This window comes from Felis catus, chromosome E1, assembly GCF_018350175.1.
Source record: "Felis catus isolate Fca126 chromosome E1, F.catus_Fca126_mat1.0, whole genome shotgun sequence".
Classification (NCBI taxonomy): Eukaryota; Metazoa; Chordata; class Mammalia; order Carnivora; family Felidae; genus Felis; species Felis catus.
Genome location: NC_058381.1, coordinates 53,895,318 through 53,920,607, shown reverse-complemented (window position 1 = coordinate 53,920,607; position 25,290 = coordinate 53,895,318). Strand labels below are relative to the sequence as shown.

At 49.8% G+C, this 25,290-nt stretch overlaps 2 protein-coding genes and 1 long non-coding RNA gene across 14 annotated transcripts in view; 1 reads left to right on the top strand and 2 right to left on the bottom strand.

Annotated features, from left to right (window-relative positions):
* The window catches only part of SLC39A11 (solute carrier family 39 member 11), a 428,457-nt gene that overhangs the window by 7,815 nt on the left and 395,352 nt on the right, over positions 1 to 25,290 (top strand). The window contains exon 2 of one of the 12 annotated variants that reach the window (XM_045045245.1): positions 19,917 to 20,013. The exons of the other annotated variants lie outside the window; for them this stretch is intronic. The gene's annotated coding sequence lies outside the window, so the exon portion shown is untranslated. The remainder of the gene's footprint in view (positions 1 to 19,916; positions 20,014 to 25,290) is intronic. 12 annotated transcript variants of the gene reach the window in all.
* LOC123382100 lies at positions 6,257 to 13,389 on the bottom strand. The gene is made up of 2 exons (XR_006589962.1): positions 12,295 to 13,389; positions 6,257 to 7,317 (listed from the first exon to the last, which is right to left on the bottom strand). It is a non-coding gene; the product is annotated as an uncharacterized LOC123382100 (long non-coding RNA).
* Positions 15,737 to 17,498, bottom strand: SSTR2 (somatostatin receptor 2). Its single transcript, NM_001309046.1, is given in 1 exon segment — positions 15,737 to 17,498. A coding segment is annotated over 1 exon segment (1,110 nt). The 5' UTR covers positions 17,412 to 17,498; the 3' UTR covers positions 15,737 to 16,301.

The window sequence follows — 25,290 nt, the reverse complement described above, 5'->3', positions numbered from 1 at the left end:
CAAATAAACGTAAAAATTCAGTGGCTTGGTAGCAAGCTCAAACTTTTCTTTTTTAAAAAAAATTTTTTAATGTTTATTTATTTCTGAGAGAGAGAGAGAGAAAGAGCAGGAGAGGGGCAGAGAGAGAGGGAGACAGAGAATCCGAAGCAGGCTCCAGGCTCCGAGCTATCAGCCCAGAGCACGATGCAGGGCTCGAACCCATAGACCGTGAGATCATGACCTGAGCTGAAGTTAGACGCTCAGCTGACTGAGCCACCCAGGCTCCCCTTAGACTTCTTTTCAAGTCCCATACACAGGCTTTTCCCCTCCCCAACCATTCCACAGCGGATGAGCCTTTCTTGTACGTATTGACAAAATCAAAGTAATCAGACACGAATGTCCTCATGTTAAATCTGCTGTATCTACCAACCTGCCTGAATAGAAACTTAGACCTCCCGCCTTCTCTCTTGTTACGAAGAACAAAGTGTTCCTGCTCCCTTGACCTCTCCACTTGGCCTCTGGATCTCACTCCCCACTTCTCAAAAGCTTCACCTCCTTCTCTCTCCCATATAAGGAGAGAGGGTTCTGGATGGTTCAGGAGGATCCTTCCCATGACGGGCATCCTCTGCTTTTTTGAAAGTTCGTGTAAGGCCCCTTCACTTTTTTTTTTTTTTTTTTTTAAGTTTTTATTTATTTTTGAGACAGAGACAGAGCATGAACGGGGGAGGGGCAGAGAGAGGGAGACACAGAATCGGAAACAGGCTCCAGGCTCTGAGCCATCAGCCCAGAGCCCGACGCGGGGCTCGAACTCACGGACCGCGAGATCGTGACCTGGCTGAAGTCGGACGCTTAACCGACTGAACCACCCAGGCGCCCCAGGCCCCTTCACTTTTAAGAAAGACCTCCCTTCATACCATTTTCGCTAACCAAAAGAAACCCGAGGAGGAGTTTCACTTTTATGATAAACAGGCCGAAAGCGCGAATAGGCCCCTACAGAGGCAAGTCACCTGAGCGGTGACAGGGGTGTCCAGCCCCTTCCAGGGACCACACTCGGCATCCCCGCATCCGGCTGGCCGCCCCAGCTTTGGACTGTGCGAGCGTCCAGGCTGTTATCTGTGCTGGTTTTGTGTGTCTATTAGCAAGATGTGTCCGAAGGTATCAGAAAAGACTACGAGAGGTGACTTTTAGCATCAGTGGTAACTGCTTCCCTGCGCTGCCCCGTGTCGGCCAACGAAAGGCTCTGTAGGAATCTCCACTTTCAGACAGTGGGGCGGGGCGGGCGGGGAACCTGGGTCTTAAAAATGCCCTCTGGTGTCTCCCATCTTAAGCGTCGCGCTCCTTTGCACGCCTTCTTGCAGCCCCCGTCTGCTTCTCGTCTCGTCTCCTCGTCGGGAGGAGACGTCTCCGGTCACCTCCTGCTGTCCTGCTCCGCTCCACCCACCAGGGCTTCTCACGTCCCCCGCTGCATCCAGTGCAAGGCCCTTCCTGGCCATCTCGCCAGCTCCAGCAGCTTCTCTGTTCCTGGGCCTTTTGGCCTAGCTGACCTGCGGCCTGTGGACACTGTTTCCTCTTGGCCTCTGCGACATGCCCCGGGGCCTTTCCTCCAACCGCACGAGGCACTTCTTCTCCATCATTTTTGCCGGCTCTTCTTCCTGTGCTTGACTTCAGGCGTCAGATGGGCCCAGGCTCGAGCCTTAGCACCGGTCCCTTCTTGCCCTGCATTCCCTGACCAAGTGACCCCCTCCTGGCCCTCAGGGTTAGACGGTCACTGTGGCAGGTCATGTGGGAATTGTGCCCATGGTGGAAATAGAGGGCAGGGAACACGTGTCTGCAGGTGATGCCTGCATGTGTGACTTCAGCCTGAGCTTTTGCAGGACCCCTCGCTGCCTCCTCAGAATCTCCACTTGGCTGCCTAAGAGACATCTCAGACTTTTTTTTTTTTTTTTAAATTTTTTTTTTTTCAACATTTTTTATTTATTTTTGGGACAGAGAGACAGAGCATGAACGGGGGAGGGTCAGAGAGAGAGGGAGACACAGAACCGGAAACAGGCTCCAGGCTCCGAGCCATCAGCCCAGAGCCCGACGCGGGGCTCGAACTCACGGACCGCGAGATCGTGACCTGGCTGAAGTCGGACGCTTAACCGACTGCGCCACCCAGGCGCCCCGAGACATCTCAGACTTAACACATCCACGCTAATAACTCTCTTCCCGCCCCCCCATCCTACACTCTCCTCCAGGGCACCCCCATCTCAGGAAATGGCACTGCCCAGTCAGGGCTAAAACCCAGAATCATCCTCCATCCTCTCCTCTCACCATCCACACCCCATCCATTTACGAGCCCTATGGATTCTTCCTCCAAGATAGGGGTCGATGAGCTTTTGCTAGAAAGAGCCAGAGTCAGTGGGCTTTGCCCGCTCTGTGGTCTCTATCACTATTCAACGAGGCCTCGGTAGCAGGGTTAGGAATAGAGAAGATGTGAATCGGTGGGCATGGCAGTGTTCCGATAGCACTTTAGTTACAAAAGCAGGCAGAGTGGCCACATCTGGTCCATGGATCGTGGCTCGCTGATCCCTGATCTACAATAGATTCCTGTCCTTCACCTCCACCCGTCCATCGTCATGCATCCTTTGCTTCAAAGCTCCAGTGGCTTTCTGCCCCTGGAGGGCAGAAGGCAGCTCCCATCAAAGACCACCAAGTCCCTGCAGGCCTCACTGGTCCCAGCCCTCTATTCCTCCCTCACCAGCCTTCTGTTTGGTGAACAGGCTGTGGGCCCGCTCCTCCCTAAGGACTTCCCTCTGGCCGTTTCTTTTACCAGATCTTCACAGGCTGGTTGCCTCCTCTGAGAAGCCTGCCTGGGCCGCCCTCATCTAAAGTAGGAAGAGTTAGGGGCACCTGGGTGGCTCAGTCCATTCAGCATCCATCTTCGGCCCAGGTCACGATCTTGCGGTCCGTGAGTTCGAGCCCCGCGTCGAGCTCTGTGCTGACAGCTTGGAGCCTGGAGCCTGCTTCAGGTTCTGTGTCTCCCACTCTGCCCCTCCCCATCATGTGGTCTGTGTGTCTCTCTCTCAAATATAAACAAACATTAAAAAAATTAAAAATAAAGTGGGAAGGGTTAACCTTTATGAGGGGCTCACTGTATGCCAGCCACTGTTACAGATTCTGAATATGAACGGACTACCTTACTTCATTCTCCAAATTCATAAAACTCTCTGAACTGGATCCTGTTCTCATGTCTACCTTATTGAGGAGGAAATTGGGGCCGAGGGAGAGTCTATAATTTGCCCCCAATCATTTAGGAATTAGCAGAGCTGGGACGCAAACCAGACTGGCTTCAGGGCCTGGGTGCTTAACTATCCTCTTGGCTGTCCGTGTATTTTCATCAGAGCGTCTGTCACTATATTGAGAGTTCACGGTCCTTTATCTGTTTGTTGAGTGTCTCCGCTGCAATAAGGAGGGGAGACTTGGTCTGCCTTTCGTCTCACTGAATTCCTAGCTTCCAGAATAATGTCTGGCAACATAGTAGACGCTCACTATGTTTTTAGTGCACAGACAATAATTTAACTTTGTAGTAATTTATTCGTATGCTGACGTATCGATAAATATTCAAAGTACACCTTACCTTAGAATTCCTACGAAAGAAAGAAGAGAAAGAAAATAATCAGATTTCCTTGAGTTTCGGGAACGTAGAAGGAATTCACCTTCTGACCAGCCCTCCCCTCTCCCCCCAAGTTATTAGGTGAACTGTTTGCATTTTTGAACGTCCCTTGTGGAATTAGGAAACAAAAACAAAAACTCCTGTCCATTCTGACCATCTTGTTCTCTCATCTGCTTGGCCCCAGACTGGATTAGATGACAGATGCTCGGTCTTGAGCCCCGAGGAAATGTGAAATTCGGGTACTTGCAAATGTAGTTGGGGAGCAAATGCAAACAAGTGGTTAAAGTGTACTGAATACCCTGCGTAGGTGGGGGGAGCAGAAGAGCACACTACTTGACGTTCACATTTGGCAAGTTGTGCGGACGATTTGGTATCTTGCAGAGGGAGACCTTGACGTTGTATTCTGCACTGCGAGTGCCCCACGCAGAATTAAACCTTTGGGAGTTGGCCACCTTGAATACTATGTGGATGGAACTCGGACCCTGGAGCCCTTTGGCTGCATCGACGCCATCCAGTGGTTATTTTCTGGAAATCCAGTTTATCCTCTTCGGAATTAGGGAGTGCTCCTAGGGTCCCCAGGGCCCCCTCCCCCCCCCCCCCCCAGCTGTGTCTGTGCCTAAGGTGGAAGTTTTACTGAACGCCCTTCAGCTACGCCGGTAGACCGTGGGCTGCTTGGAGAGGGCTGGGACCCCACACACTGGAGTGCTGCTGGTTCTCCACATGCCTCCCACCTGCCATTCTGTCCGTTCTGTGCCCTTCTCTGCTCTGGGCACCGTGGAGGACCTCTGTGACTGCCTCCCTTGGCTCTCTTGCCCTGTGGCTCCTGTGGAGCTCCGCCACAGGCCGAGATCAAAGGGGTTCACTCTGACCCTGACCCTGGCTGAGTTCCTGTGCAGCTATAGCTCCCGTTGAATCCCACCTTCCCCCGTGGCTGTGCCTCTCACCGGGCTCTGGTACAGCATCCCCTCCCTTGTCCCCTCAGCTTGAGGGCTGGTAAAGGCTTCCACCTGTATCTAGTGTCCCAGCGCCTCCTCTGTCCCTGGCTGATTCCCTTACTGCCCACACCTCTCTGTACGCGGCTCATTCCTTACATTCGCGTTAAAACCCATTTCCAGCTGGACACAGATGGTTACAGACCCCAGATCAATGGCGTGATCCTCTCCTTCTGGTTAGCACCAGACCCCAGGTGGACCATGGTCTCACCCTGGAGGGAAAACACAGAATTGACTCAGCCATTTGTAACATGCTGTGACCTGCTAAGTTTCTAGAATGTTTCAGTAATATGAGGCTCTGTTTAGGGAGGTGAGAAGTTATGTTCCTGGTCCGTTCTGAAGGCGACCAAAGTTTAGTTAGGCTTGACTGCCAAGCCTGCACTGCACTGGCAGGAAGTCCCCCTCGCCAGAAAGGAACACCCCGTGTAGACAGAAGGCATGTAGCGCCTTATCAGGCAGACACATAATGCATTTACTTTTCTGCCCTGGACTGGCTTTCACCTTGCATCACATGCTCGGCTTTGTTAGTGCCAGCTAAGCTCTCCACTAATGGCAGGATTAGAGGCTATAGTTTAATATTAGCTAGTTTGGAAAATGGTCATTTGTTTAACCAAAACGTTTCTGGTCTTTTTTTTTTTTTTTTTTTTTGCTGTGATTGAAGGTGAGGGAAACCTAATGTGTACTGGGCACCTCTGTGCGCCTGATAATGTGATAAAGCATTTAAAATACTTGCTTTCATTCAGTCCCTTGCACAACTCTGTGCGGTCCGTGGCGTTATCCCTGCCCTGCAGACAAGGAAGCGTGGGCTCGGGGGTATCCGGCACTGGCTCGGAGGTCGCCTATCTTGTTGGCCTGGTGCCGCGAGTTCGCTGTGCCTCAGTTTCCTTGTCTGTCGAGTGGGGGTAACGGTGGTACTCCTGGGGATTAGCTTCTGCGGGAACTGAATGAGACAATGTATACACAGCACCTAGAACAGAGCTTGTACCTCGTGAACGCCGCAAACGTTGGCTCGCTTTCTTTACTGGTTTCAGCAGTCTGGTTTGTGGTCAAGACCCTGTTTTAAGCAGCTCGAAATATCCATCATGTTTTGATGTGGAGTAAATGAAAAGGCGATGGGAAGGTGACAAAAAGTTCTCTGACCTAATTTTAAAACACCCGCTATTTCCCTGTAATCACTTTTGCCATCTGCAAGACTTGCTGCGCCCTTACGGCATTTCTGGAGCACCCCCCTTCACCATCCGCTTTACCGTGACTTAAGCCATGCTCTTTAAACTCGGCCAGAATCCCGAAGACATCAGATCTGGTCATTAAGGATCAGTCTGTGGACCAAAAGGGACTCAGCCGTGGTGGTCTGGTTTTAAGTTTTGTTTTCCTTTTGCTACCGCGTGATTGCTAAGACATCTAGAAAACGTTTTGTAGGCTTTTCATTGGGTTTCGAGTTTTAAAAAAAATTCTGAAATTCTACACTCTCCAGTTCAGCGTTTCGGGAAACATGGAAAGTGCAGGTTATCTCGTGACCTGGGACTGTGGCCCATTTTCCTGAACACGTAGCGTCTTTTTCAGAGGTAGATGGGAGCAGAGGTGAGTTCACACAGGTGACCTAATGAACAAACTTCAGTCTGAGTCCCGCCCATGGAGACTATGATTTCACGTGAAGGTAGTTTATAGAACAGAACACTTGCAAAGAAAAAAAGCAATATGGTTACTAAAAGCCACGTTTGCTTCTTGCTTTCCAGTATACACAATCAATTAGAACAGCAAAGACAGAGGTAAGTTTATCTGACATACAGAGACACATACAGACTCACAAAGTTAGTTAGAGCTTACTTGAAGGCCAAAGCAGTTTTAGCAAATTCATCTCAATACCGGACATGCAGGAATGACACGTTCACGAGAATAACCACATTCACGGTACCACAAGAATGATAAACATAGCTTGTTCGCATACCTAAGCTTGTCATATTAAAATCATCCATCACACCATGTCACTGACATGGGTTTTGCAGTTGGACTCCCGAAGGCTTTTTTGGATGTCCCATGTTTCCTTGTGTCCAGAGCACGGAAGGAGAAAGAAAACTCCCATTAAGCCCTCACAGATGGGTAGGAGGGGGCCTGAAGGCTCGAATTCCATGACATCCACCACCTTCGGGAAACAACGATGTCAGCACCGCTCAGAAGAACAGACGGGGTGAAACGCAGTGTGAGCGCCTGTGTATGAAGTATGTTCAGTCTCTGATAATGATTGATCCGCTGCTTGTAAAAACCTGCTGTCGTTTAATGGTGAGTGACGGACAGATTACGAAATAGAGAGTAAGTACACTTTAGGAAACATACCATACATGTGAAACTGTTGTTGAACAATTGTCAAAGTCAACTCCATACCATTGACTGACTGTTTTTTCTTGCTGAGATGGTTCTCAGGCTGTTGGAAACTGGAATGGAGATTTTTTTTTTTTCCAGGAGAAAAGGCTTTCACATCATTTGGGAGAGCAGAATTGTCTACCTTTGCCCTGTATTATCATCAGATAGGGTGACCGTGGAGGCCGCTCATGGCATTTGGTTGTGTGGCTGGGCTGGCTAATTTCCTCCTGCAAACAGATGGGAAACCAGCCTTCATTGGCGGGTTGTGCTAAGTAGGAACTGTTTTCTCCTGTTCAACCGTGTAGTAGACCGCTTCCGTCTGAGGCCATGCTACGACCGGAAGAGGGGAGAGATGGGGAAAGTTTGAGGCCTGGCTCCGTACCATCCACCCATAGGATTAAATGCCTCTACTGACTCTTTCCTTCAGAGTCGGTTCTCATTTTCTCATTTTGTGAAAACTAAGGTCTTTCTATTGTTTAAAGGTGGACATTGGGCGAATGAGTGGCTCGGTCGGTTGAACACCTGACTTCAGCTCAGGTAGCGATCTCAGCTCAGGTAGTGAGTTCCAGCCCTGCCTCGGGCTCTACGCTGACAGTGCAGAGCCTGCTTGTGGTTCTGTCTCCCTCTCTCTCTGCCCCTCCCCGCTCTCTGTCTCTCTCAAATAAGTAAATGAACTTAAAAAAAACAAAAAAAAGGTGGGTATTGTGGAATTCTCAAGGCAGTTTAAAAATTTTCAATATATATACATTTCAATAAATATTAGAGAACACTGTTTTGAAAGATAGATGGAGGAAACAGGATTTCAAAGAGGTACCTGCACCCCCATGTTTATTGCAGCATTATTTATGGTCGCCAAGATGTGGAAACAACATGGGTGGACCTTGAGGGCATTATGCTAAGTGAAATAAGTCAAAGATAAATACTATATGATTTCACTTATATGTGGAACTTAAAACAAAAAACCACACACACACACACACACACACACACACACACAGCGCACACAAAATAAACTAAAGAACAGGAACTCTGATGAGCTAAAATTTTTAAATGTGAGACTCCCTGATCAAAGGCACCCCCCCACTTCCAACTTCTTTCTTAATGCTACCAGAGTACCTGGACCTCGGCTGACCTTGGCATTCTTGAAGGTGAAGCCCAACTCTGACAACAGGCTTTGCTGTCCGCCCCTTCAGTGCCCCACTTTGGTTCTTCTCCGACGATTAGAGTTGACTTCACTGATCCCGGAGGCAGAAAGGAAGCCCTTGAAATTCCAGATCCCCTAAACACCCATTTCCACAATGACCCAACAGCCCAGAACGATGTTGCTGATGGCAAACCGGATTTTGTATCTGCTCAGTTGGACTAGAAATGTTCTGTTTAACGGGTGAGGAGGGATGGGTTCCCTCGGCTGCAAAGACCGTTCCCAGCAGAGGCCACGTGCTGCGTGGCTGAGAATACGACCAGCCCTGGGAGCTAGGAGAATGCAAAAGGTGGTCATGTGAAGGCCCAGAGGAAAAGCGAACCATCTGTGATCTGTTGCCTCCTAGAGCAAGCTTGCGACACATACTACCATGCCCATCCACCTGGGAGTTTAGAAGTTTTAGGAGACTTACTCTGCTAAAAAGCATTTAAGGTGAAGCCAAAGTAAGTCTTTATCCAGTCTTTGCTCCGGAAGCGTCTAGATTACAGGTGGGCGCCACAGCTCTCTTTCTCACCACATACTGGCCAGTACTTAACAAGTAAAGAGAAGGAGCTGACGTGGATCTCCCAAACCACGGGAGTGGACTGGAGTGGAACCATGGACAAGGGAAAGACTTCTTTGATATTGGAGAGCCTCTTTGTGGGGGTATGCTCATGCCTGAAGAAGAGACTGCAGTGCATTTTCTTGGTGGCCAAGCCTCTCCACTTCCCCCAAAGTGTTCAACCTGATTTTTATTAAGAAGCATGGGGGCACAAAGCTAGAGTCATCAAAACAGTCTGGTATTAGCATAAAGATAGACCCGTATATCAGTGGACCAGCATAGAGAGCCCACAGATAAACCCACACGTATGTGGTCATTTAACCTATGACCAAGGAGCCAAGAGTACACAACGGGGGAGGGACAGTCTCTTCGATACATGATGATGTGCTGGGAAAACTGGACAGCCACATGCAAAAGAATGTGTGTTCTTACAGCACACACAAAAATCAACTCAAAATGGATTATAGACCTAAAAGTAAGACCGGAAACCATAAAACTCCTGGAAGAGAGCATAGGCAGTAAGCTCCTTGACATTGGTCTTGACAATGATTTTTTGAAGTTGACACCCAAAGCAAAGGCAACAAAAGCAAAAATAGACAATTGGGACAATGTGAAGCTAAAAGGCTTCTGCAGAGCAAAGGAAGCCGTCAACAAAATGAAATGGCAGCCTGCTGAATATGAGGAAACATTTGCAATCATATATTTGATAAGGGGGTTAGTATCCAAAATATATAAAGAATTCCTACAACTTAATAACAATAAAAATTTTTGGTTAAAAAAAATGGGCAGAGGATCTGAATATTTTTCCAAAGAAGACATACAGGGAGCCAGCAGGAACACAAAAAGGTGCCCAATATCACAAATCATCGGGGAAATGCAAATCAAAACCACAATGAGATATCACCTCACACTTGTCAGAATAGCTATTATCCAAAAGCCAAGAAAGGAATGTTTTAGGGAGGAAAGAGAACCCTCCTGCACTGTTGCTAGGAAATGTAAATTGGCACAGTCCCTATGGAAAACAGTATGGAGGTTCCTGAAAAAATTGAAAATAGAGGGCTCCTGGGTGGCTTAGTTGGTTAAGCGTCTGACTCTTGATTTCGGCTCAGGTCATGATCTCAGGGTTCATGAGTTTGAGCCCCACATCGGGCTCAGCATTGACAGAACGGAGCCTGCTTGGGATTCTCTCTCTCCCTCTCTCTCTGCCCTCCCCTGCTTGCTCTCTCAAAAAAAAAAAAAAAAAAAATAGAAGTATGATCCAACCATGTAACTTCTGAGTATCCATCCAAAGGAAATGAAAACAGGATTTCAAAGAGGTACATGTACCCCCATGTTCATTGCAGCATTATTTATGGTTGCCAAGAAACGGAAACAACATGGATGGGCCTTGAGAGCATTATGTTAAGTGGAATAAATCAGAGAAAGATAAATACTATATGATTTCACTTACATGTGGAATCTAAAAAATAACAAAAAACAACAACAAAAAAATACACACACAAGAATAAAAATAAGACCAAAAAACACAAAACCAAGCTCATGGATACAGACAACAGATTGGTGGTTGCCAGAGGCAGAAGATGGGGGGTGGGGGGACAGTGGGGGAAATGAATGAAGGGGTTCAAAAGATACAGATTTCCATTATAAATAAGTCAAGGGGATGTAAGGGACGGCATGGCCACTATAGTTAATAATGCTGTATTGCCTATCTGAAAGCTGCTGAGAGTGAATTTTGAAAGTTCTCATCACAAAAAAAAAAAAAATTCTGTAATTACATGTAGTGATGGATGCTTAATAGACTCCCGTGGTGATCATTTCACAATATATGCAAATATCAAACCGTCACATTATATACCTGGAACTAATACAGTATTGTATGGTGGTTACCCCTCAGTGAGAAAAAAATTTTTAAAAAGCAGCACGGGAGAAAGAAATATGTGTTAGAGTGCTGTCCTCCATGAGAACCCATTTGAAAATCATTTTGAGTGATTTTTCTGCACAGAGATGGTTATGTTTTTTCTTATGCAAGAGTATTGCTGTTAGCAGGACATGTGCTTTATGTTGTTTCACCAGTGGGGATGTGGTTTTGCCAACTCCTCTACTTTTTTTGAAATTGAGGTGACCATTATTTGCAGGGACAGCAGGCGGTCCCGGCTTGCACTCTATGATCTGGCATGGAGTTGTGTGCGTGAAACATTAGCTTATATGCAATCTAACCCCCCCCCCCCCCCGCCATAAAAAAAAAAAATGAGTGAATGTCTGTAGACTCCCAATGAGTTAGTCAAATTACAGTTCTCTCCCTCCATTGGAAGCCTTGGAGAATCCCTGCATTGGAAGTCTTGCCCACAAGATCCAGGAGGTGTACTGGGTGGGAGCATGTGTGCGTGCACCACGGTGTGCCTCACATGCATGTGCGTGTGTCCCTCATGTGTGGGACACACGTGTGCTGCATTGTGTTGCCCTGTGCGCTGCATCCCAGGGGTGCGTGTGTCCGAGGGCACAGAGCGCAGCGAGCCTTAGGAGGCTGTCCCTCTGCACTGAGAAGTAGGACGTTGGTGAACGCTGACAAAACAATGAGACCTTGGTTATGTTGTGCAAGAAACAATTGGGTTTCTTGTTAAAAATAACACGCATGACGGGGCGCCTGGGTGGCTCAGTCTGTTAAGCATCAGACTTCGGCTCAGGTTATGATCTCACGGTTCGTGGGTTCCAGCCCCGCGTCGGGCTCTGTGCTGACAGCTCAGAGCCTGGAGCCCGCTTCGGATTCTGTATCTCCCTCTCTCTCTGCCCTTCCCCTGCTCACGCTGTGTCTCTCTCACTCAAAAATTAATAAACATTTAAAAAATTAAAAAATAAATAACACCCCATGAGGGAAAATGTCTGCTCTCTCAGTAATGACCACACTCCCTTGCCTGGGCACCAGCCCTCAGTGAGGAAGAGGGAGCATCGCCCAGGAATGGCACTGCTGCACCTTTGAGGTCCCCAGTGGCGGGTCGACAGGTGGTCCGGTAGAGCTGACCGTGGGTCTTCCTCTTTTGAAACTAGGAATTTCCCGGCCATTTTGCGATCTAATCTTCATAAGGACCTGGGACAACTGTGTCTCCTGTGTGCAGGGCTGAGGCGGTCTGATTTGGTTCCACCTTTCCTTCTTTAGTGACTGCCCTTCAAAGGGACCTGCTCTATTGCTGGAGGAATTAGAGGCCCAGTCACTGAAGAACGGAGCGGGAGAGGCCATGGGACGCCACTTCAGAGTAGAGGCCTCTGTCACACTCCACGGGCTCTCCTACAAGGACAGGGCGATTTGATGCCTGCCCAGTCCTCACAGGCTAAGGGGCAAAGTGAGCCACCTCTCCTCACCAGACACCAGTCTCCTGGCAGAGAGGTCTTCTTCTGTCCCTCCTCTGTCCCTTCAGGAATGCCAGGAAAGAAGAGGGACGAAAAGCTAAAAGTGTCTCCCCTTCTCCACCCACCCGGAGGCTGAGTCTGCGTGATCGGTTCTCAGGCGGACAGTCTCTGTCCCCTGAACCCAGGGAGCAAGCCACGGCGTTTCATTGATTATACTCACTTTTAACCTGGGGAGAGTCCATCGTATCCTAGTCGGCGTGGTTAAGTCTTGGTTAATATTGACCTGTGTCGTGTAGCACAGTCCGGGTGCACGCGGCCTCGAAACGAGAAAACGGAGGCGATCGGCCTGTGTCCAGTCACTGCTGAGTTCACAGAAGCGGAGTGGGCTGCGGGGGCAGGAGGCATGAACACTTGCCCCGGAGTTGCTATTTCCAACCCTGACGGTCTGCCGACTGGAGTAACAGACCCACGGAAGCTTTTCAGCCATAAGTAGAATACAGTCCCTGGTGCCTCCTTTCCAGATGAGCTGCTAGAGGGAAGAATTTGAGACGCTGCCTATGGGGCTATTCCAAGAAACTCACACATTAGGAGCCGAACAACCACTTAGGTGAAGGTTTGCTCTGATGGGACGGACCTGTGATAGGAAATGTGGTGTTTCAGAATCTGGCAAAACTCGGGATCAGACAGGTGACTGATTACAAGTTGTTACAAATCTCAAAATGCTTGGCTTGCTCGCTGCCTATGGTGATTTTTATGATGACACACATTCCAGAAACACTAATCGGGCCTTCCCAACCGTCTTGGAGACCTGATGATTCTCTTGCCATCATCCTTCAGCAAGGCCAAAGTTCATCTCTGCCTTCCATCGTAACTTAGCTGTCTTGATTGAACCGTCACATTTGGAGCTGATTAGCAACACGTATCTCGACAGTCATTTCCTTCCTACCTCTCTCAGTGACCACACTGTCCACTTTTCCAGCGAGGTGCTCCTATCTAGGGCAGCTGGGGCTGAAAGGGTCAGCCATCAACACTGGAGATTAAATCTGTGTAAGCAAATAGACTCCAGTTTACTGCCTGCTCTGGAAGCCCCACCCACCAGCCCGCATTTTCTCCTCTGCATGCCATTTGCGGTAGATAAATAAATCCATGCAAAAATGTTTTTAAAAGGTACAGTTTTAAGACGAGGCTATAGGAAAGGGAAAAGCTGTTACCCACAAGTGCGTGCAGTAAAAATCCCACGCTATTGCTTAAGGAAAGGTCGGCTACAAGTTCCACTCAGGATTTCCTAGCAGTTACAACTAAGAAAGAGTCATGATTTCTCCTCCCCCTCCTCCTCCCCCTCCCCCTTCTCCTCCTCCCACCTCTCCTCCTTCCAAAAACAAAGGAAGGAAATGCAGTGTCCTTCCATTACCCACTGTCCTTCTCCTTGGCCGCCTAGACTGTCCCAAGCTATGGCACGAAATCCCCCAAATATTCACTATTCCTCAACTCCGTGTTACTGAAACACAAGCTAACGTTGTCCAACACAGGCCACAATGTCCTATTATCTCTCCTGATACCTCCCTCACCAGATCCACTTAGGTTTAACCAGCTCTTAACTACCCATGCGAATGGGTAGGTTAAATAGTAGCTTGCATAATCCAAATGATCAGATGCCCTAAACTCACTGGAGTGCCTTACTTTTTGTTCTCTCCCAGCATCCAGCAGATTTATATTCATAATTGAATGCTGAGCTGAGGCTAAGCTGACATTTTGGAATTAAAATTATGTTAACATTTAAATTAAAACAGCTATTGATTCCCGCTTTTGGAAGAAAGAAAACCACCAGAGAGCAAGTTATCCTTGAAAGAGAGATTTTGAAAAATGGAGAATTCCTTTTCATCCAGTAGCAACCTGCCTGCTTATTTGGAGAGAATTATAACTTCAATCTTAGAATGATCGCCCTGCTGATGAGCAGCGACTATATATCTGGATATGCATTTTGTGTCAAGACTTTAGGCGGCTGCTGTGGGCCCCGGCCCCCTTGGAGGGAGCGTCTGATTGCAGGGGCCTGAGTGCTACAGAGTTTGTCCGTCTTCCCTGAAATTATTTCCACTAATTCTTGGTCCCTTGGAATCCCTTCCCTAAGTAAAAACTCAGCATTTATTCAAAGACCCGGGAATGTCTCATATTATTAGTATTGGTAAAGCCGGGTTTAAAGCATTTCCTTCCAAATCTTTGCTTGTTTTTATGGTGGAAGAGGAGGAAGAGTCACCTTCTATCAGTTGTGGCTGCTAAGAAGTCCTGAGTGGAACTTATAGCCGACCTTTCCTTAAGTAAGAGTGTGGGATTTTACTGCGTGCACTTTTGGGTCATGGCTTTTCCTATAGTCTCATCTTATAATTGTGCCTCTTTTAGTTTTTGCGTGGATTTACTTATCTATCATAATATTACTGAGCACATTTTTCTAGGCCGCAGTGAGTCCTTTCGGGAATGAGGTGGCATGAATAATATAGACAGAACGAAGGCGGCACATTAACAGCAACGCTACAGGTGGGGTTCTTAGTCATTCTGTCAAATGGGCCTTGCTTAGGGAGCCAGAAGAGGAAGGCTCCTTTTTAAATATGGTAAAATCTATATGTGAGACACTCAGGGAGTGAGGCTTTCACAGAAACCCAGAGATGATGGCATCCTTACAAACACCCACGTGTTATATCTTCATACCCTGGAAATTTTGCTCAGTGAAATGGGCATCATCTCGTCTCTTACTGCTTTGTACGTGAGCCCATCTACCATTTCAGGCACAGAAAAATGTCACCGATGGTGTGGAGTGCCTGTCTATGACCATGCTTGAGGACAGCTCAGAGTCTGTGGCGTTGAAGGTCGATGTTCAATTTGTATCTGGTGGGCGGGGAAGGTGGCACAGGCATACCTGTGAGGGATGGGACTCCCGCCACCACTCCTACCCAGGCACCCCCTACCTGCTACATTTTGGTTGGCTGGCTCCCATGCCTATGTTTCAGGAATAGCATCCTTCGGTCTTTAGTGTGTACTGTGGTTTTCTTAGTGCCTAGCTTTGTATCAACTCCTTAAAAAAAAAAAATCAAGGAGTTGTTAGATTATATTTCCATTTTCTTTCATTAGGAAGTCCTGTCTGCCTTTTTTTAAAAGAAGAATTTCGTGGTTTCTCATCAAGGTGTAATCTTGTTTTATTCTTATTCATTTATTTTCATGGTGGGGGAGGATTAAATGGTTTCCCCACAAGAATTCCAGTCAACTTTTTGCCTGTCATGTTGGTGATTTCCTCCACCCTCCCCTTCCATGGCTCCCTAAGAAAGACCAAAGCAAATTAAGAAGGAACAAATGCAATCTTACAACAAAGCAGGCTTTGTCTTGATAAATACAATAATCAACGCCCCCCCCCCCCAAGCATTTAAGTCCTTTTGGGTAAATGAATGATTCTTTGATTATATCTAAGGAGAGAAAACACATGAATTTATAGTCTGGGTCCTCAAATAACTCCTTTGCCTTTCTCACTCTGATCCAACTTGCTGGAAATTAAACAGAAGCAAATACCCAGGGGGCAGAGGTGGGTTTGAGAGGCTGGAAGCTTTAAGGAGATGTCTTTAAGAAAAAGAATACAAAAATATCTTCCTTTTACAATTTTTTACGAAAACATGTGGTCATGTGAAAATACTGCCCAAGCATGTGAGATCCCTGAAGCTTAAACTTTATTGGCTTCATGGTAAGTCCACTTCTGTGGGTTCCATATTGTAACAAATGTCCACCTATACTATGCACACTTCAACTCGCTACTCGTGTACTTGAACACAGGGAACGTAGGAATGACTGTACAGGGACTAGAGAGGAATAGAATAGATAAGTATAAACGTTAAGACCACAAGATTACATATTAGGTTTTGAACATGCAGACGTACTTTCCTATCTTTGTTGAGCATCACCATTTCTACAGATCATACCCAGGCATGATCTCTTCTTCTCCTGACTTGGAATTGTCTGCCTGCATTTAAATGTTCGCTTTAAGGGGGAGGTAATCAATTTAATACATTATCATTCACTCAGACAAGCAGACTCAAACACTGTTCTCTGATTGGACTCATGCTGAGCAATTCCCTATTCTAGAAGCCAGGTGTGATGGGCAAGAGGAAGGGAAGGCATGGGGGCAGGGAGCATATTGCCACTTGGCAGAGCTTGGCGTTTTATTCTATTTTTTATTTTTCAGGCAGTTCAGATACTGGTCTGGAGATCCCCATTGAGGAGGGTTCTCTGGGTCTCTGTGGTCTCATTCAGCCGGGATTTGTCCTGCTTACTGTCACTCCGTTCCCCGTCATCTGTGCCGCTCACCTTGACCAAGCAGAGGACGTTCTGGAAGCTCTTCTTGAAGTTGTCAGACAAGAAGGCATACAGGATAGGGTTGGCACAGCTGTTAGCATAGGTGAGGACCACCACAAAGTCAAACATGCCTTTAAGCGCTGGGGTGGGATTGATGGCCACAGACACGGAGGAGACATTGAATATGTAGAAGGGGAGCCAGCAGAAAATGAAGACGGCCACCACTATGGACACCATCCGGGTGACCTTCTTCTCAGACTTTTTCCTCTTGGAGGAACCCACGCGGATCCCAGAGGACTTCACCTTGATGATAATGAACAGGTAGCAAAGACAAATGATGGTGAGGGGCACCAGGAACCCCAAGATGAAGGTGTAGATAATGAACCCTGTGTACCATGCCCCAGATTCACCTGGCCAGTTGATGGTACAGCTGCTTCTCCCCCACTGGTTGCTCCGAAGCCCAGCATAGATCATGATGGGCAAGATGACCAGCAGAGACACTCCCCACACAGCCACATTGACCATCTTGGCCGTTCGGGGTCTCCTCCACTTGGCCGACTTGATGGGGTGGACCACAGCCAGGTATCGATCGATGCTCATGACTGTCAAGCAGAAAATGCTGGTGAACTGATTGATGCCATCCACAGTCATGACCACCCGGCAGATGGCCTTGCCAAAGGGCCAATGGACCAGAGCCACCTGCATGGCCAGGAAGGGCAGACCCAGCATGAAGAGCTCGTCCGCGATGGCCAGGTTGAGGATGTAAATGTTGGTGATGGTCTTCATCTTGGCATAGCGGAGGATGACGTAAATGACAAGCGTATTGCCGCACAATCCAATGATGCAGACTACAAAATAAATGAACGTGAGGACTGCGTTGCTGGTCAGATCATAGTATGGCTCTGTCTGGTTGGAGCCGTTGGCCGCCACCACCGAGCCATTGAGGTCAAAGGGAGGGGAAAGCCACGGGCGGCTCTCATTGAGTAGCTCGTACTCCATGTCCATGGCTGCCTTACACTCCTCTAGGCCGATTCCAGCTAGCCAGAGATCTTACTCTCACCTTAAGGTGTCCTGGAGGCAAAGGATCCACTGTGACATCTGCAAGGGAAAAAGGAAGACGGGTCCACCAGTCAGAGGCTTACACTCGCGCCAGCTTTCTGGGTCTCCGGTTTACCCTCTCAGACATGCCCTGCAGTCGAAAAGCGTGTTCTCTTTCTGCATCAGCGTTAGAGCTACCGACCCATTCTTATCAGTGTGCAGACTCTTTGAGTTGTTTTTCCACCGGGGTGGGGGGGGGGGAAGTAGGGAGATGCGGGGAAGGGTTTGTTTGGGTCGGGTCATCATGGTTGACCTTGTCATCTTTGGTGACGCATGTGTGGGACATGGCTGAGGCTGAAAAAAAAAAAAAAAAAAAAAGGACTTTGATTCCTAAGGAGTTGACTGGTCCAGACTGTAAAGAGGCAGAGCATGAAGTCCTGCCACTGACTCTGAGGGGTCTGACACGGGCATTCTTGGCCTTTTCCCTGTGAGGACATCTCCACTGACTTGCCGACTGCTTTGGAGTCTTTCCATTCTAAAAATCCCAAGTGGAAAAATCCCAGAGTTTAGAGGTAAAGCAGAAGGGTTCCACCATGAAGCCTGTGTGACCTCGTGCCACACGACCACTCTCACTCTCTCTCATTTGTGAAAATGGGGGCGTCACGGGGCACCTGGGCGGCTCAGTTGGTTAAGCGTCCAACTCTTGATTTCGGCTCAGGTCATGATCTCACGGTTTATGGGATTGAGCCCCGCATGGGGCTCTGTGCTGACAGCATGGGACCTGCTTGGGATTCTCTCTCTCTCTCCCTCTCTCTCTCTCTGCCCCTCCCCTGCCTCTCTCAAAATAAATATTTTTAAAAATGGGGGCATCATGGAGGTTAAGGGATGAAATGTATGTGGAAATGCCTGGCATTGTGCTGAGCTCATAATCAGAACTGAAAAAAAAAAAATCTTCTTTCCCCCTTTTTTCCTCTGCCATCTGAGTTAGCTCTAATTTATTGAAATCTACTCACATAATGAATAAATTTATAGTCTTAAATATCAAAAGTAAAAATCTGGCTTGCTTTTATATTTAAAATCATGTTTTAGTTTAGTTTGTTTCTTCTGTTTTCGTTCTCCAATACCCAGTGCTTGACCTTCGCATGCTTCACAGAGTCCCTGGGGGGGAGGGTTACTCCCTGGGGGCAGGGGGGGGGTTACTGCTCCGGAATGCTCATCTTCTAACACTCCAGCGGATTTGCCTGGGATCCCCTGGTTAAGGAGGAAAACGGGAGCCAGGTGTGAGGGAGGCAGGCTCATTCACAGAAGTGCATTCCCAACACTACCTGGTTCGTTCACGCCTCTATCCCCTTGATCTTCACCACCATCCTATGAAGTGGGATAACTGTCCCCGTTTTACAGACGAGAAACCGAGGCTTAGGGAGTTGAAGTAATTTGCTCCCATTCCCTTGTATGTAACTGGTGGAGCTGGGATTGAAACACAAGACGCTCGACTCTTCTGCGTTTTTCACAGCATCATATCTGCTGCTCGGTGGACTGGAAAACTAGTGGCTGATAATTGGGCTTTGGTTTAAAACAGCTGACTCCTGTTTTACGTTAGCGCTCAGAAAATAATTGTAACTCCACTGGCTTGGCCCAAGTCATAAAACAATACCCATCACATAATTAGGTGATTTATCTACTGTCATGAAAAAAAAAAAAAACAGTGCTGGGGGGGTGGGTGGGCAGATTCTTTGTTCTGCACACCAGGGATATAGGAATGAACAGGGCATGTCTGGTGCCCTCTAGGAGGTGGTAATTTAGAGGGGGGGGGGGCAGGCAAGGAAGCCAACTCCTATTGGGTGTGAATTGCATGGAGAAATGAACAAAGGGCTTAAGAATGCCTTCCTCTCCTGAAGGATTCAGAGGAGGCTTCGTAAGAGGAATGTGTAGGCTGGGTCTTGAATATATGAAGAATAAAGCAGGAAGGGCAGGAAGGAGGTCATTCCAGGAAGAGAGAAGATGGTAAAAGGCTGGTGTGCTCAGCACACAGTGGGAATAATTCACTTGGTGGACACATCTCTCCCGAGCAGGGCACTTTCCCTGGTGCCTGAGTGAAGATTGGAGATTGCTCCTTTATGCTTGGAGAGACTGCTAGTGAGCTATAGGGGACTTAGCCACCAACAAGTTCTAGAGAATCCTTGCCCACCTTTGCCTCTGATTCATTCTGCACTGCCAGGCACAATTGTTTACCCTCTCTATGCTAATTTCCCTACCGGGCAACTATCTGTAAAGTGGGGTCTGGGCTCTGTGGCTGACCTTTCTGCAAAGTACTTTGGGGACCCAGGATTTAATGTCTTCGTTGGGTAAAAAGCATAAACTGGCAGCTCTTAGAAACCGAAATTATAAAGAAACCATTTTGGGTATCCCTGGGTTAATTTGGGTTGTTTCCACTATTATTCTAACCGTCTTATTGGTACTTTAATTCTACAGACCCAGAATCCTGTTGAAGCCTCCTGCACTGGGGTGTGTATTCATCACTACCAAGGTCCCGTCTATGTAACATGCAAGGTCACCCTTCAGTGTCTGGGTGAGCCTGAACACCTCTGGGGGACAGAGCGCTGTCTAGAGGTTTGGAGATCGAGATGATGACGGTGGAGGACAGTGAGGGAGGGTCAAATGCTGATCTCCAGCCCTAACTCTGCCTTTTTGGCTGGGGTCTCCGTCAGTGGGATGGAATTGCCTGAGGTGATTGTTTTTCTGAAATAGGTTGTGAAGCAGCAGCACATAGCGTTCAGGGCTTGGTGAAGGTGGCAGAGGTGGTAAGCTGGCGAGCCAGTCCAGAGTGGGAGCCCTCTCCAAGGAAGAAATGAGTTTAAGTCACAGTGACTCTTGTTATTTCATCAACAACGAAGTCAGCTGCCTAAGGTCTCCGAGTGACCTTCTGCTTCATCTGGGTCCCGGGGAAAGTGGAGTCCCATGCTAGGCAATCAATGCCTGTTGGATTGGGGTTAAGTTAGACGCACAAGGAAGCTTGGCTAGAATTCTGCTTGCCTTATTTTTCCAGCCTAAGAGTTAGTCACTGGCAATGGCTAGTTGTTGATTTCCTCTGAGACTGAGTCTGGGCTATGTTGGAGAGGAGGGTGAGAATGGTCTGGGGTATCCCTTGCCCTTCCGGGAGCCTATGAATCGAGTGTGGGCATTGGGACTGGGCATCAGGAGCGGTCCTAAATCCTGTTGGGCTCCAGCTTTTCCCTTCTTCCCAACATTCCACCCCAAGCCCCCCATTCATTCCTCACCACCACTTCCCCAGTGGCCAGCTAAACCCAAGTAGGTCTCCAGCCAGCCATAGCTCAGCCCTGCTGGTGAAAGAGACAATAGTCAGGTGCTAGCCACCACGGCAATACAGCGCCTGAGGAAAGCCCAGGCAGCCTGGCCAAAGGGCATGGGGGAGAGGTGAGACTGGGGACAGTCCATTTGGTTCCCCAGGCTGGCACAGAAAATCCTCATCACTCAATTCCACGGCCCTCAGGTCCAAGGGTTTCTTAAAGAATCCTCTGCTATTTCCAGGAGGCTGATGGGGGAGATTAAAGACTGTCGTGCCAGCACTCCCCGTCGCTAAACGCAGAGGTGGTGGCCAAGGCATCAGGGCCGCGGGGAGCTGTTAACAGCCGCTTGGGGGCTTGGCCGGCAGCTCCCGGGCGCGGGCCACTCAGGGGTTGGATCTTTCCAAACATAGGCGAACTGCCCTCTCCTCCCCGGTGCTGGGGAAGGAGTCCCTAGACCTCTCGGGATCTGTCTCCCAGGCGGGGAAAGGAAAAACAGAGGAGAAGCCACCCTTTTTCTCTGCTCCACCGCCTGCCCCTTACAGGCTTGGATCTCGAATGCACGCCCCGCAGGAGCCCCCAGCAGTGACACCCTCCACCCCCGTCCCAGCCGGCTTCGCTCTCCTCGCGTGGGGGCTCTTTTGCAGGCGGCTGGGAGAGAAGTTGTCCCCCGTCGCAGCTACCACCTGGACGAGCCGGCTGGGGAACGAGGACTGGACAAGGGCGCATGCCACGCACACCAGCCTGCGGTGGTGCGGACGCGTCCGATCCCGCACACACGATCCACAGCCCTCACTCACTCCAGGGCACCCGCCGTCGTTCCTTGCCACCAAAATCGCCGCCCAAAAGGCACAGGGGCGGAGAACCACGCTCCGGGACCTACTCTCGGGCACACCGAGGCGCGCACCACCATGCAGCGCAGATGCACCCAGGTGCCCAAGTGCGTCTCTTTCTCTCTCTCTCTCTCTCTCTCTCTCTCTCTCTCTCACACACGCACACACGCCTCACCTTTGCTTTTCCGCTGCACTCGGCTAGCTCGGCTCTTCGGCACCCAGCGACCGTCCCCAACCCCGCCGGGCGCCCAGGCGCGCAGCAGCTTGGCCGGCGCCTGGCGCTCGGCGTCCCGCGCTGCCGGCTCCCGCTCGCCCCTCGCGCCGCCCGGAGCCCAAAGGGCCCGCAGACCCCCGGCGCCGAGCGCGGACTGAGGCTCGGGGCGCGGGTGGCCGAGCGAGCGCGTGCGCGCGGGTGGCTGCGTCGCCGGGACTGGCCCCGCGGAGCCCGGGCCCCTCGGCACATTTCCCCACGCGCCTCCCCCCCGCCCGGTTACGTCACGGCAGCTTCGCTCCGCCCGCTGGTCCGTAGGAGGACGGGGCTGAGCCGCGTGGAGAACCCGCCGGGGGCTGCGGGGCCGAGCTCACCGGGGCGGGGGCGTGAAGGGCCGAGCGATCCCGGCCTCCCGGACGCTCGTGGCGGGGACACGCGCTGCGTTCCCTCTTACCGCTTGCACAGGATCGGGTGTGTTCCAGCCAGCATATTCCGTGCGGCTGGAGTGGCGGCCCGGGGGACCCGGACCCGCGCCGGGACCTCCGCGCCGGGACCTCCGCCATCTCCCGTCAGACAAGTTTGCAGAGCCGGTCGTCCTGGGGCGCAGGGCCGCGGGGACAGCAGGGAGGAAACGGGTGTGGGGGAAAGCACTTCATGCAGTGGCCAGCACCCCTCCGGGCCAGCGTGTGAGCCGGCACAGGGGTTCCAGAATTCAGCTCGAGGCTCAGCAGAGGACTCGTGCCCTCTCCCAGCTTTCCGTGCTCGGAGGTGCACAGGCATACAGCCAGTCGCCCGCCTGTAACCCTGTCCGACGGCACCTGTTGGCGGGACCCAGCTCGGCTCCCCTCCTGCGAGCTGTGCGTGAGCAAGAGGGGACACGCAGGAAGTGCGAGCTGAATCCCCCGGGGAAAGCGTTTTCTTTTCTTTTCTTTTTTTTCTTTTCTTTTTTTTACTGTTTATTTATTTTTGAGAGGCAGAGAGACAGAGCACGAGCAGGGGAGGGGCAGAGAGAGGGAGGCACAGAATCCGAAGCAGGCTCCGGGCTCTGAGCTGTCAGCACAGAGTCCGACGCGGGGCTCGAACTCACAAACTGTGAGATCATGACCTGAGCCGAAGTCCGATGCTTAACCCACTGAGCCACCCAGGCGCCCCCCGCCTCTTTTTTTTTTTTTTTTTTTTACAGCGTTTTCATTTTTGACTGTGATGATTCAGCTTCTGTTCCAATAGATTAATAAGTCATAATCGATCCTGCAGCCTCTCCTTATTCACCCTCCTCCAAGCACAGTCACAAACTCATCTCCCTGGGTACAGTTTTTAGAAGACGGGGAACAGAAAGCAAACACCAATTCCAGTTTTGTCTATGGGCTGACAAGTCCAGAGGCTGCGTGCGGAGCGGGTAGCGGGAGCCCTGGAGATAGGTGAGTCACCTGGGAAAGAAAGTGCCCGGTTGGGTAGCAGTCAGCGGCAAGTATCTGTCTGGGCCACACTGTGTCCTGGGGTAGCTGCTGCAGGGGGTGAGGGATCAGGGTTTCCTTGGGTTTCGTCTCTTTCTGAGCTGTTGGTTATGATGGGGCTCGAATCCCTCTTGCTAGGGTCCGGGAGCGAGATGGAAGTTGAGTGAGTGGTTGCCTCATGTTCCAAACCATCCAGGAAGCAGCTTCTCTCTCGACTCCTGTGTGCAGGGTAGAGGGGCTGGGGCAGGTGGCTCGCTAGAAGAGGGGTGTCCCTGCTCACTGTTGGCTGGGAGAGATGGGGGTGTTGAGGGTACCAGGAGGGCAGAGTGGGATTGAGCTCAGAATTCCGCATGCTCTGCATGCCCAGGGCACGCAGCTGGTGCAACAACCCCTGTTGCCATCTCCAGTTTAAAACCAGTGACCCGACTGGTCTGTAGGAAGAGGAAGACCCACACAGGGCCCATTCTGCTCTCCTTGCGATCATGCTGTCTTCTTGAAGGTCTTGAACATGTGTCGTTTAAGAAAACAAAGTAACCACAAGTTTTGGGGCGCCTGGGTGGCTCAGTCGGCTAAGCGTCTGGCTCTTCGTTTCGGGTCAGGTCATGCTCTCCCAGTCGAGGGTTCGAGCCCCGCATTGGAGTCCCTGCTTGGGATTTTCTCTCTCTTCCTCTCCCTCTGCTCCTCCCCTTCCTCTCTCTCTCTCTCTCTCTCTCTCTCTCTCTCTCTCTCTCTCTCTCAAAATAAATACACTTTAAAAACAACCACAGTTTTGTAACCTGCACGAGAAGGAACCACTGGCTTTCAATGCCTCTATGCACCTGCCCCCGCCCCGACCACAGTGGCCCTGATAGGACGATGCTTGGTTTGTTTTTCTTTCTGTTTTAGCATGAGTAGCATACCAGCAAGAGCAAATTGCTCCCGGAAGATCAGGATCATCTTCCTTCAAGGCAGCTTGGGTGGTGAGCTGGCACCCTTCTGTGTGCCCGTTGGTTTGCAACCTCGGGAACTCTCTAGTGAAATCCGAGAGTGGCGCTTTACACGGAGGGCAGAGAGAGACTGAGGAAATAGGCAGGCCAGTCCGGATTGGTAGGTGGTGGTTTTAAGAAGCAAGAGAATTGACTTAGGAGGCTTGCCTTGGGTGCTGCCAGAATCTTAAAAATGTCTATAGAGGCCTTCTAGACCTGATGGTCTCAGTAATACCTTATTCTCTCAAGGCTGCACCCTTGAAGTGAACCCTAGTATGGGACAAATGGGTGAAACATACATTTCAAGGACAGGGAAGGAGGATAATGGGTGACCCACTTCCTCCCAACAGTGTTCCTTTTTATTTAAAAAAAAATTTTAGGTTGATTTTTTTTGAGAGAGAGAGAGAGAGAGAGAGAGAGAGAGAGAATATGAGCGGGGAAGGGGCAGTGAGAAAGGGGGACAGAGGATCCGAAGCAGGCTCTGTGCTGACAGCACAGATGTGGGGCTCGAACTCACGAACCGTGAGATCATGACCTGAGCTGAAGTCGGACACTTAACCGACTGAGCCGCCCAGGCGCCCCTCCAACAATGTTCTTTATCTCAGAGATGGAGTGCAGTGAAATCCCCCTTCCTGTCCTTAACTTGTGAAATCTCTCCTTGCCTAATGACAGGTTGGAAAAAAAATGCTGGTCCAGTCCACCTCAGGTGCACCTGTCTCTTGTTCAGGGCAGAGTGAATGGGGTTGAATAGCATTGACCTTGACAGCAGAAAATGTGTACTCTAGAGCGATTGTTGATTTTGTCTGGATAATGTACGCCTCCCCCTCGTCCCCCTTTGAATGCCTCGAAAGGCATTGACTTTGCTGCCACCTGTACTCAGCAGCCTTCCTGAGGCTCCCTCGTTGACTCCTAATGGCTATTCTTTTGACTGTCCTCTCCACCTGCCCAGTGAAGTCTGCACTGTCACACCTGGGGCTGCCTCGACTTCTCTGCGGCTCAGTTAGTAACCAAGTAACACAACCGTGAGCTGGAGAAAGAGAGCGGGTGGGGAGGAGATAACCCGAGCACTGGCTTGTTT